General features: G+C 37.0%; 1 protein-coding gene across 8 annotated transcripts in view; it reads right to left on the bottom strand.

Annotated features, from left to right (window-relative positions):
• Positions 1 to 5,796: 5,796 nt before the first annotated feature.
• The window catches only part of LOC109035413 (alpha-1,6-mannosyl-glycoprotein 2-beta-N-acetylglucosaminyltransferase), a 79,502-nt gene continuing 71,856 nt past the window's right edge, over positions 5,797 to 13,442 (bottom strand). For 7 of the 8 annotated variants that reach the window (XM_072299489.1, XM_072299490.1, XM_072299487.1 and 4 more), the window contains 3 exons: positions 12,014 to 12,133; positions 8,295 to 8,509; positions 5,797 to 6,905 (listed from right to left, as the gene is read on the bottom strand). In XM_072299489.1, coding sequence (XP_072155590.1) covers positions 6,695 to 6,905; positions 8,295 to 8,509; positions 12,014 to 12,133 — 546 coding nt within the window. In that variant the 3' untranslated portion in view covers positions 5,797 to 6,694. The remainder of the gene's footprint in view (positions 6,906 to 8,294; positions 8,510 to 12,013; positions 12,134 to 13,442) is intronic. The other variant, XM_072299492.1, reaches the window with a different exon arrangement.

Genomic DNA, 13,442 nt, shown 5'->3' with positions numbered 1-13,442 from the left:
GGCAAATTTTGCATTTTTTTTTTTTAAAAAAATCGGATTTTGACAAAAAATTACAAACGAGAAAAGGCGACAAAATCTCTCATTTCCTGAGAGTATAGTAATTTCTAATTTTGTCGTCTTTCAGTGATACAAGAAATAGCACCTTTAATTAGTCGAGTTAAGAGAGAAACCAAACACGCAATTTGGCCTGGAACGGCGCGGCGCAGAGAGCAATGATGACGCAGAATTGAGATGAAAAGGAGAAGCCCTCGGCGCGTCGGTCGGCGTGTAATACATATTAGCGCCTACAAGACTGCACGAATACTTCACGCATTGCATCAAATACAGAGCGGTCACTGCGGTCAGCGTGAAACGGATAGCGCCTACAAGAATGCATGAATACTTCACGCATTGCGCCAAGACAGTGCGATCAGCGTGAAACGCTCAGCGCCTACGAAGACTGCGTGAATACTTCACGCATTGCGCCAAACACAGTGCAGTCTGCGCGGCCCGGCGGCGGAAGTTTAAATCATTAAACTACATTTATGTTTGTCCTCTTATAATTTGTTCGTTCATTTCTTATGAGTGGAAGGCCTTGTCCACACAGAGATAGGTTTACGGAACTTAACTTTCGCGCAAAGTTCCGTGAACTTTTGCTAGTAGTGTTAGCAGGGCTTTCCCAAAAAATGTGTCCAACACGAGTAAACGCGTCTCATGCACCCGCTGGCACGTTCACTTGATGGTTTTTATTGATATTTCAAAACGAATGAGAAGGGGGCGGCAAAATACAGGCGGCCCATGGGCGGCAAGTAGGTAAATCCGGCCCTGTTCAGAAACAGCACATGTGTCAATAGTTTCACTTTACAGATGAGTGTTTTTATGGAAAAGCAAGAAATAGTAGTTTCTAATTGCAAAATATAGTCCTCTCATCAATCGATCCATCCTGAAAAGCTTACAGACAGAAGATTAATTATATTGGGTACGGTTAAACCGCGCTGCGAGAAACTGAACATTTGCGACAGCGAAATTTAAGTTATTCCGCAGGAAAATAAATTAAGGAAATAAGGTCACTTCACCGCCTTCAAAAGAGCGGAAGAATATAAAAAATAGTAAATATACATACAATAAAATTTTTAAAAATCATAATTCATCGCGGGCAGTACAAATGACAGGTTCAAATTTTGCATTCAAAAACTCACAGCTATTTACTTCGGGCTGTACAATAGCGCATGCGTTTTGTACACGGCATATCCATTTAATTTAAGATGAAGCAAAACTACAACCTCGAAGGGAAACTTAACCTTCTATTTCGTGTCAAATCCTGAATAATGTCTTCTCTTTTCTTCATTTCTTTCTTCTTTGCTGTTTTGATCGATGAAGTTACTTATTCCTCCCATCCAAATGACTGAGCAGACATTAGCTCACTCATGCGTGAGTCTCATGAAATTCGGCAAGAAAAATCGTAACTCCTCTCCCCTCTGAACAGGGATTTACGAGGAGCTTGGCAGCCCTGCAAAAGCTCCTCGTTGAAACTGAGTGTAAAGATCAAACGATTAGCAGGGGAATGACATTCCTATCCAAAGCTGCCGCACTCCGTGGAATATTGGCCTTTTTGAATTGTTCCTCATGTGGAATCGGGGAAATTTTCCGTAAACCGGCAACGTTGCTTCTAAGTTGGGAGCAATGCATTGCGGAAATACGGAGCGCCATTCCATTCATCTGTTTAAATTGACTCAATGAGCATGCTCGGCGCAGAGAGGGGGTGTCGGTGTCATAATGTGTAAACAATTGCAGAGAGATGGGCATATTATCGTACTGTAAATATGGTGCCTGTGAAAACTAACCCACATCCAAGAATTTATTATTATTAGTATGCGCATTCTACGGATCGGTATAAATAAGATACATAAATATGCTTCGGTGATACCTCATCGTTTGAAGCATTGGTAAACGAAGCTGCTCTTCGGGCTTTTATAAATGGGACAGCCTATACTGACTTACACAGTCGTGACGTTACTTTGATTTATTGGACCTTTTTTCCGATTGGACGGATTTAACCAAACTTAGCCTAACTACATTAGCTATGCTACCGTGCTAAGTAAAAACGCTTTATGAACATTCGAGAGTTGCCAATTTTCCTCCTGGTGAATAGTTATTTATGAAAAAAGTTATTGATATTTTTCCTCAAAATTTTCAGCAATTTTAGGTCAAAATCCGAATTAAGTCCTCTTAAAAATCGGTAGAAAAATGTTGACACATTTTCACGAAAATTCCATATTTGTCGAAGGGAATTTGGCAACGTCTGAGGCTCATACGGTGTTCTGCCTTAGCACTACAGTATGCTAAACCCCTTAAATATTTCTTCTTCTTCTTCTTCTTGTTCTTGTTTTTTTTTTCGCAAAACTCTAAGCGCAAAAATTTCACTCAAAATTGTGAAAGTTGGTCTTCTTCTTTCAGTGAAAATTCGAAGAGAGTTCAAAAGCGTTATCTCCTTCAGTCCTCTGTTCAAAAAATACAACTCGAGGGTATTTTAGGAGATGTGGAATGTACTTGAGCTGATTTTGGTTCATGCCGTTCAATTAAAGGATCCGTCCATGTATTTCAAAATGCACGTTACTGATTTACCCCCCCCCCCCCTCCCTCGGTTGGTAGACCACTACCCTCTCTCACACTCCTTTTGATGCATTTATAGCGCTGCACTAGACCCCCACCCTCGGCGCTTTACGTAATTTATGAACGGCCCCTCAGAGAGGCCTTTCTTGGGAAGGTATAGAAAAAAATGACGACTTTGGATGCTCATATCTTTTTTGCGAGCATTGTAATTACTTGCTTGAGTGTTCAATTTATTTTATATATAAAGCTGAGCAATTTTTTTATGCTTTCTTCCTCGGAATAAATAATGACTCAGCTCCGACTCTTTTCTTTCTCAAATAATGATTTGATAACAGTCGCGAAGAAGGTATCTGTAATTAAAATTCAAACATTCCAACACATTTTAAACGAGACTTCACAAGGTCAATTCTTTATTTTCATCGTTGAAAGAAGGCGTGGCGAAGAAATTGTGAATTTTTTTGTGGTTCGTTTCGGACTCAAGACTAGTTTATCAAGAAGATAGCCGTTTAATGCTCATCCATCAGTCAGTGCGTGCGGAGAAGAGGTGTTTTTCATCCAGTGAAAGCGTTTCAATGAAAATAACTCTCGGATTCTTTCCTAGCATCTACTGATACTCTTGGTAAGCAAGACTTTATCGTTACCGTGGTTGCAGGACTTATTTTTCGCACTACGCTTTCGAAACTTTTTATTTATGAGCTATGTATCGGAACGAAGGCTACAAATTCACATTTTGAGCTAAAAGCCCCGTATAAAAGCACCTAAAGCCCCTCGTCGTGGAATCGAGAAAACGTTAAATGAAATATCTTACATCGAAAACGACCCAACTCAGAAAAAATAAAGAAAATCCCGATTCATTGCGGAGAGGTGTCTTTTTTTTAGGGTCCTTCCCATTTTATTAGTTATTAATTTATGGATCTTATTTTGTGCTCTGTTTTTCTTCAATTTTCTACCGAAAAGATAGGCTCGAATCCGTGTTACTTTTGAAAAGAGCCCGACTTTAAGGTTTGCAACTTTTACATTTTACACGTATTTTTGGCTGGGAGATTATGTTTGGGAACAGATTAAAACCACTTTCCGTCGAAGGAGAATTTTCGCCTACATTCAGTTTTTTCCAGAAATGGGTATTTTCCCAAAGAATGCTACATTCAAATAGTTTGAGTACATTGCAGAATAAACTTTGCACTTCACGTTGTATCTTTCTAAGTCCTTGCGCACAAAAATTAGTTAAAAGAGGGGCTGGAGACATTTCACGATATCCAATGTATACGTGCGAGAACGAAAAAAAGAGAGCAGTTTTTCAGTGTACTTACATACTTCGTGCGTTTATAAAGCTTTTTGATGATGAGACAACAAGATACCTTATCTATATAGCAGTGCTTTGAAATTTCCACCCTATTATGTTCTTTAAAAGATCTATTAAACTTTTTGTTTTTAGAGAAAATTCTTGAAAGAGAAATAAATATATGAATAAATTTTGTGCATTACCGATCATTACTTATTATTAATGAAGAAAGTACAGTTTGAATGCAGATCTGCAACATCGCAAACCGAGATATTTGGTTTCACATAGTTTCACCATTAATTATTTGCAGCATTGTTCTATCATTACCGATTTATTTCTTTCAAAATAATAAACGTATTTTATTCAAAGCACATTTTTAAGTCGACATAAAATAGCGTATACCTACAAGGAAGGATCTCTTAATTAACTCTTCACAAATTTTTTAGGTTTTGAATAAATTTGCACAAGAAAGCTGGGAACATGAGCAAACAACAACGATTGCCAAGAGATTTCACCAAGTTGATATTCCAGTCGATATGGTTTTTAACGGCAATGATACCGATGATACTTTGGGCTTTGATTAAAAAAATGCTACCTTCCAATAAGAAATCACTGAAAAATGAGGTTATTTTGGTGAGTGATTCCTTTATTATTGTTAAAAGTTAATGCGATGTACCGAGGTGTTAAATACGATTAAAAAATTCCGGCAAACGCTTTGATATCCTCAACGACAGTTCCTTCAGTTTAAATTTTTTACATTTTAAATGAAGGACCACTCATGATGTCCACTAGCTGAACATTTTAATGGGATTTCTTTGAAATGTCATGCACGAATTTCAAAGAAATCCCTTCATGCCGCGAATGATAATTTCAACATCACGATGACATTTAATTTTTACTGGGGACGGGTGTCCTCCAAATTTTGCAACCCTGCTATAACATAGTGTCCCATTATAAGGAAAGTTAAGACAAGTCGGTTCATAGATGTCACAAACGGGAATAAAGATTTCACAGTTTGACCGTTTTTCGTAGTATTTGATAAACTCTTTCCCGAACTCCTCTCTGTTCCCTCTCTCATTCCGTTTAACCCCTGAAGTGCCCCAAAATCCCCGGTCTATCCCAGTTTATAATTTTTGCAATAGAGAATTTGCAGGTGTCTGAAATTTAATGGATTTCGTGTTTAAGTGGAAACTACTGAGTGAACTGAACACGAGCATATCCTTGGTTCATGAACTGAACAATTATTGGAGAATATATGACAAAATGACCTAATCTGCTAGAATACATGTGTTTAAATGTAAAATGCCGCCAGATGACGTCACTAGGTGGTGCATTTTCTCTCTTTTAAATCTATTTCTATAATATTTCCCACATCAGAGAAAAATTAGAAAAAAATACTGTGAAATCAGCTCTTTAAGGTGATTCGATGGACGCCGTATTTTGTGTCAGAACGGCATGCGATATATCGCATCAATTGGTTCCATTTTTTCAGCTACTCATCATTTTTCTCCAATTTTGAGATCGCAATTCTGTTGTCAGGAGACTAAAGCACTCACTTACCAATTTTAACAAAGAAATTCAACGTAATAGAGGCGTGGTTTTTTTAGAGAGAAAATATCGCATTCGAGAGCAGTTTCGATATCAGTATCGAATGCGATGTTTTCTCTCTAAAAAAACCACGCCTTTAGTTGAATTTCTTGTAAAATTGGTGGGAGTGCTTTAGTCTCCTGACAACAGAATTGCGATCTCAAAATTGGAGAAAAATGATGAGTAGCTGAAAAAATGGGACCAATTGATGCGGTATACTGCGTGCCATTCTGACACAAAATACGGCGTCCATCGAATCACCTTAAGCACTTTCAGATGAAGCAATAAACAATTTGCATTCAAATTCTCCATTGATGAAAATGTAACATAGATGAAAACACTGCGCAATCTATTTGGCAACTCCGATGATTTTACGGACATTTCAAGTGTGCATTGCAGACAGAGAAAATGAACATGATTACAAAAATGCACCCTTAATAGTTAAAAAAATAAAATGCTGATGATGAGATGCTGTCAGCCAAGATAATTTAAGTGAGGAAGTGTAGCTGCTGACTGATTGAAACGTATTTAGCATCTTGATCGATCAAAAGAGTCATCTTGTTACGTATCCAGTCTATTGTATCATGCAGAGCCGTGATGTTTAGGGTAGATACGAGGTAGAATTTTCATCAAAATAATTTTTAGGAACAATTTTATTTTTGAGCTGCTGTGATGATGCTGGGATAGAGTTAGTGAGAAATAACCAAGTAATCCAAATAGTTCATCTTCAACTTTCACAAAATTAGCACATCAAGCTAGCTCTGGGAAAAGGAGGAATCCCCTTATCAGATCCAGCAAAAATGTTGAAGTTTCTCGATTTGGTCATTCTTCTTTAATTCCTCCCTTATAACAGTCCTTCCATTATTTAAGTTCTTTCATAGAATCAATGTTATTGAATTGGGAAATTGAGAAAAGAATAACGAATTACAGAGGATTTGGTAATGAGACCAATCGAACAGGAGGAATCAAAGATTGCATCTCCTAACTTTGGTCAAAAACTGCTCCGGGTCTTTTGATTTGAATTTTACACGCTGGGATCCTTAATTTTAACTTCAGACTTAAATTACCTTTGCACGGACAAACATCATCATCACATTACAAGAAACTAATAAAAATGTTGATAAATATAAGACTATAAATTCGACATATCACAGTTTTTAAAAACAAGAAGAGACTATAAAAAAACAACAATCAGGACAAATGAGCATGGCAAACGATTGCTTGAGGTAAAAACTACCTCTGCGGAATGGTCATATTCAGGCAGAGTTCATGATCTCGAATGTCGCCCCAACCTCCATTCCCCTTCTTCAGAGGTTTCTTTTTCACAGTCATGAAAATGACACTCAAGTGCTTTGGGTAGAAATGTTTGGACGCTAGCTGAAGAATTTTTTGTACTTTTGATATGATAATGGTACTAGTGCAGCTACTCTTGTGATGAACTCCACTGAAAAAAAAAGCAAAATGTTAAAAGTTAATTATTTGGTAACCTTCAGAACAGTTGTTCCTAGCTTTGAACCAAGACCAATCCACACAGGTCAGTCATTCCCGTGGACGAGTTTTGGTACTCTACTGCGCAGTGACGTACTATTGAGTGCTTGCAATGTATTTCTTATGGGAGCACCCATTGTGACGTACTATTGAGTGCAGCCGAGTTAGGGCCGGGCGGGGAAGTGGCTTTCAAAAAGATGCGCAATGACTGACCTGTGTGGATTGGTCTTGCTTTGAACATTTATCCCTTCTGTGAAAATGCTACAGCATCAAAATTCATATATTTAGTGCCTATAACTAAAATACTTACTCAGTCACAATTGATAGAGAACTCGAAAATTCCTTCGCCTCTTTAAAAGTGCATTCAATTGTTTCGACGGGTCCTCTCCTCCACCTCTACAGTATTTTTTTTGCGACTCTTTTTTGACTATCATTTTTAATGCTGAAGCTATAATCTCAAATTTTGTATGAAACAGGAACAAATTTTCAAATTCAGTGTTAACTAAAAAGAAAATTGCAGAATGAAGAGAAATGATTTTACTTGCTGACAACTATGACGCTGATTAACTGCGGTGTGACAGAGCGGACATAGTTGCCTGTTTTGGACACAATTCATTTCAAACATTTGTTAAACACTTAAAGAAAAGCACTACATTAGAAAATATGACCTAGTATTCTTAGAGGCAATAGAGAGAATTGGGTGAATGACAGAAAATTGATGGCATTAACTTCAGTCTTGTTTTTCAATTTTTACCATGGTTTACCATGTTTTTACCGTTTTTACCATGTTTTTACCGTACCACATTTTACCATGTCTATAATTCTTGACCCTGCTTATTCCCTGATTATCAGAAGCTCGTTCTCTGATGAGATACTGAAGCTTTCGCTCACTTACCTAAGATTATCTTGGGAAAAACTATCGAATTTTTCTATCTTCAGCCAATTTGTTGGGTCAAATTCGAGTTATCAAGTCTGAAAGTGTTCTAGGTGTTAATGATAGCTGGTCAATGAAAGCTTCTCTATGATTAAGATGATTTGAAGATTCAAATGTCATTCAAGAGATCAATAATGGCGGCTCAGGTGCAATACCACAAACCTAAATCAGAACAAGTACTTAAAATTTCCACAGACTTTGAAAACATAATGGTCTCCAAGCGGTAGAAGAAGTGGCTCCCAGTTAGTGAAACGGATTGCATGATTTTCCGTGAAATTTTCTGATGAATGATGATTTTTTTCATGAATCTCGGTTTTTCCTGGTCCTAGACACCATGTTTTCACGGAAAAATGTGTGTCCTTAAGAGAAGTTCCATTATTCCTGTTGTCATCAAAGATGATTATCACTTACCATTCTCCAATATGAAAGACTCTTGGTGAGCGCATGACAAGTGCCTCAAGTTTGTGTTGCAGGCAGTTGTTGGATACATGCTGAAGGCTCCAGTCCCAATTGTAGTCGTCAAACGTACAGAAGGCTTTTGCACAGTTATAGATTTCGTGCCACACGGATCGGTTGAATGCCATTCCCATGTTGTGCTTGCTGCTCAACCACGGTGTCTGCTCTACCTACACAACATTAACAAACGCAATCACTACAAGTTTGCTACCTGGATAAACATTGCATTCAGAGCTTGGCATAATAAGGTGTGGGAAAGCAGCCTACATTGAAAGTGTAAAAGTTTTAGAGAAGACATTTTTAGACCCATTTTACAAAAATACCTTGATTTCTCAGCTTGAAGATCCTTAACTAACAGAAAAAAGGATAAATTTTCACTGAGAATTTTAAGATTTACTTCTAAGTAATCAATTTTTTCTTACTTGGAAATTATAATTTTCTAAACTCTTTGTTTTAACAGTAATGAACACTCTGAAGATACAGAAAAATGAAAAAGAAAAAAAAATAGAATAAACAAATAAAAATGTTTTTAATGAAACTTTTCAACATGGCCTAACTTTCTTAGATATTTTCGAGTAAACATTTTTCCCTAGACAATTCACTGCTCCTCTGACATAAGAGCGTATCTTTATTTCCACATGAAACCCAAAAAGCATTGAGTTAGGTACACAGAGAACAAGGCTCACAAGGAAATTGAAATACCCCCTTACGTCAGAGGAGCGATTAATTATCAAGAGACCTAGCCCAATACACACTACTGCAGGACAGGGCAGGGATTAATCAAGGTCAGTCAATAAAGGATCACGAAAAATTCAACAATGAATCCACAGGCCTTACAAACAGGCCCTTTACTGAGTCAAGCCTGTGGTTCACATGCAAGTCATCAAAGTCAGAAACAATGTAAAAAAAAGGACGTCACATTACGGAGAAGTAGTCAATTTTATTCACATACTAAAAACTTGAGATAAAACCCAATGCAACTGACGACCATGATTATGTTGATGACTTTGGTAGTTATTTGCACTCTATGACAGAGTAATACAATTTATGCAAATAGTAAGACTGAAAAAAAAAAATTTTTAGGACATTACAGGAATATCAATGGCTTTTTTCGCTAGTAATAGTCTTTTTGTTCCTAGGACTACTTTGGGAAATATTCACTATTCATTTAAATCCATCAGATAATTCAAAGACACTTTGTATTTTAAATGGAAAAAAATAATTTCATGCTAGGTGAAATCGTCACCTTCCCGGCAAAGTATCACAAGCGCCACTTTGCCAACTTTTCAAGAGACACAAAAAACTGAATTGCGATCGTAAAAGACGGATGTTTAGCTTGAAACTTGAAATATAGATCCAGCACACCTCCCTGCTTCGAATTTTAATAAAATTTCTTTAAAAAAACGGGTTTTTCTTTGAAAATTGGCGCTTGTGATATCGGCTTCTCGGGGCACTCTGAGAATCTATTGGCGCTTGTGATACGAAAGCCCATCAAATTTAACGGAGTTTTTTCCATATTTCTTCATTTTTAATCTAAAAAAAATATTATTTTCGTATGTAAATGCATCTTATTAATTCAAAACTACCCATAACTCAACTTTAATAAGAATAGCGCTTGTGATACTTCGGCCGAAAAGTGACGAATCGCTCCAAGTCATTCCAAAAGTTGTTGATACTAATATCGAAAATCAATCTCAAAGATGAGCGATTATTCCCAACTTGGCGCTTGTGATACTTTTCTCTTACATGGCACTTGTGATACGAAAGTTCGTCAACTTCAATGGAGTATTTTAAATATTTATTTATATTTAGTCTAAAAAAAATATTATATTCGAAATAACGAGATGTAATTACATGCGAAAATAATTTAGTTTCAAGTCATTCCGAAGACTGCCGTGACAAAAATTGTAAAACAATCAGAAAGGTAGGCGGTTGCCGAACTTGGCGCTTGTGATACTTTTCTCCCAAATGGCGCTTGTGATACGAAAGTACATCAACTTTAATCGACTTTTATTCATATTTCTACATATTTGTTGTAAAAAAAATGATTATTTTCGTATGTAAATGCATCTCGTTATTTCGGAACTATTCATAACTCAATTTCGGTAAAAATGGCGCTTGTGATACTTTGCCGGGAAGGTGACGAAATATTAAATGGAGATACAATGAAAAATATAAGGACCATGTATGTGAAGATCAAACAATATATTCATGCACACTTGACGGAGGTTCAACATTTTAAACACTGAACAGCTATTTTTAAGAAAAAAACAAAATTAACTTGAGACCTTTTTATAGCAAATATGTACGTAAATGTGACCATCGTGAGAAAAGGGACATTATTCCACAGAGGGAAAATTTTCAGTGGAGCGATTTCTGTCAAGTGAGGGGGGGAGGGGGGAGAATCAGATTTTGAGATTTTGTAGGGAAATACTTTGAAGTATCCTAAAGAAGTAAGTTTTCAGAAGTTTGGAAAGTTTTCTCTCGAAACTACGTAATCTTAACTGAAAATGTTCTTCGAATACTCTTCTTCGCTCTGGTATCAATAACTCGATTTTGATTTTTTGTGGATTAAGGTCCCAATTCTTAAGGACAATTACAAATATTAAATTCTTGCAATAAAAATAGGATGTTTTTTAGAACTTCTATTGTTAATTTTCTGCTTAGTTTTGAGACGGATTGCATTTGTAAAAAAAAAATCATTATCCCGGCCTGGGAAAACGGAAACTCAGTACCTTGCAACAAACTTGGAAACAGATGAACCAGGCAAATGAAAAGACAAATAAAAAAATTGAAAGTAGTTCAATACCTACAAATGTGTGCGCTAGGCTGCTAGCTTATTTTTACAGTATAGAAAGATAATTGGCGAAAAACTATCAGGGTTTGCTTTGAGTGAAACATATTATTCTAAGACTCTTTAAAAAAGAATTTTAGGTAGTATATTTAACTTTCTCATAAAAAGGAGGAATGGTCCAAATGAGTTTATAACGCAAACGAGCCAATTGCAAGTTCCAATAAAAAAACACTGAACAAAGGCAGAAAATTATTTGATAAAATGTCAGAAGCCAGTAAACATTGAAAGGAGAAAATTTGATTACACCAAAGAAATTCGAGAAGAAAAATTATACTTTTACAAAAATAATTTGAGAAGGAAAAGATCTTTAAAAGTGCATCTATAACGAACAATTGTCCTCGTATTGTTCTGGAACTAAGACAGTCAATGAGACGCTTGTGTTAACAGTGAAAGTCTGCCGATCCGTGCAAATAGACAAAGAAATTTTTTAGTTTGTTTTCAATGTAGTGTGCAGGAACCAGAAAACGGTAAAACAATCCATCTTTACATCAAAAATAGGTTATGAACGCAAATTGGATTGGCACACATGCAAGAGGGTAAAGTGCGCTGATAGGTTTGATGGATTCAGCAGATATCTACCGATTAGATCTAATGTCCAAAAAGTATTGGTAATAAGGAAAGTGTGTAAAAATTTCCTTACAAACCCATTAAATTAGGGGGAAGAGACAGTCCCGCCTCATGAAAAAAAAGGAGAGAGAATAAAGATGAGCAAGCCTTCACCATCAAACCTGAGGTGCTACTGAGGACTGGGGTGAAGCTAAACATCAACACAACAAAACATTTACGAAGGGGATAACATGGACGACGACGAATGGCAAACCTTCTGGTAATGTTGATAAAGAGACGGTAAAACTTGAAAACTCCACGATGGTGATGGAGGCGAGTTGGCAGCGTTGCTCGAGTAGATTTGGTGCTTTTTAACAAGTCTTAACGCTTCTTTCTGTCAGCATGAATCAAGCAGGCCAATCAAAAACTACTCATCTTAGAAGCAAGATGTATGGTCACCACATTTCAACAGTACTTACAAATGATTTTTACTTGGGACAAATTGGGACGGGGCCCAGGCCAGGCAAAAAGACTTTCCAATACTCCAGCCAGCCATATTTGTACACTTGCTTAGGCAGCCTTGAATTTTGGTGCCTAATGCAATTATACTACCATATAACGCAATTAGATAGACGCCACATTAGTGGGGGGAAAACGGCATATTTCAGCTGTAGGCAAGGAGCCGGTTCGGCCAATATGTATTTATCCCTCTGGATTGAGAGTACTGAACCAAGATTTTTTTCAGAATTCTTTTTTTCATTGCATCATATTAGTGAAATAAGCGTTTGGGAAAACATATAAATAAGGCAGCTCTTAAATACAGTTTTCTCCACTTATTTAAGATCATTGAAACCTATGTCATCCTTGCAAGTAATTTTGCAGGAGGATACTGGACACGAGCAGGAGGTCTTTGCTCGCAACAAAAGGGCAACAATTTTATAGGTGCGAGAGAACAGGAATTTCCTTAGCCAGGCCAAGTCTTGTGTTTTTCTAATGTATGGTTCAGCCTCTCAGACCTACTGCTTTCTGGTGGGTCACTGGGTAATCTCTTGCATTATGTGTTTTCAGAAGGATATTACGTTGTTTGAAAGTAGGTTTTGGAGAGAAGCTTGCAGCTTGAAAATTAATTTTTGTAGTCCATGATTTGAAAATCATGATTTCATATTGTCCATCAATTTCGTGGGATTGCGGGTGCTCACAGTTTTCCTTTACCTCCTGATGAATAAAACTGTCCAAAAAAGAAAGATCCACTGATCGAAACTGACTCATCTGCAATTCTCTTTATCATGTTCAAATTTTCTCAGTTAAAACTACTAAAAATGCCGAGTGATACCAAAATAAAGTGATCAGTAAAAAATGTGACAGGATAGAAAATTATAAAACGCCAAATGCTGATAGTTTTATGTGGCAAAATGCCGTTTGCACTGTAATGTAAAGTAACACACATAACCTTGACTATAGTCTACAACACAATAAGTGGGGACCAAGGGGTGGAGTTAGGTGAGCAGCTCAATCTATTTTTCAAGAGATGATTGGCTTCGACAAGCTCCAGCCCTTGGAATATGCCAATGTACCTGCTTTCATCTTTTTAACAATACCTCAAGCCAGTCACTGACCGCGTCCCCCAGCCACCACTTTCAGTGTTGTAGGCGTAGTACTGACCGACAAGAAAACAAATATGAAAGCATAAGCCCCTTCGGAAA

This window comes from Bemisia tabaci, chromosome 4 (genome assembly GCF_918797505.1).
Source record: "Bemisia tabaci chromosome 4, PGI_BMITA_v3".
Taxonomy (NCBI): Eukaryota; Metazoa; Arthropoda; class Insecta; order Hemiptera; family Aleyrodidae; genus Bemisia; species Bemisia tabaci.
This window is presented reverse-complemented; position numbering and strand designations above follow the sequence as displayed.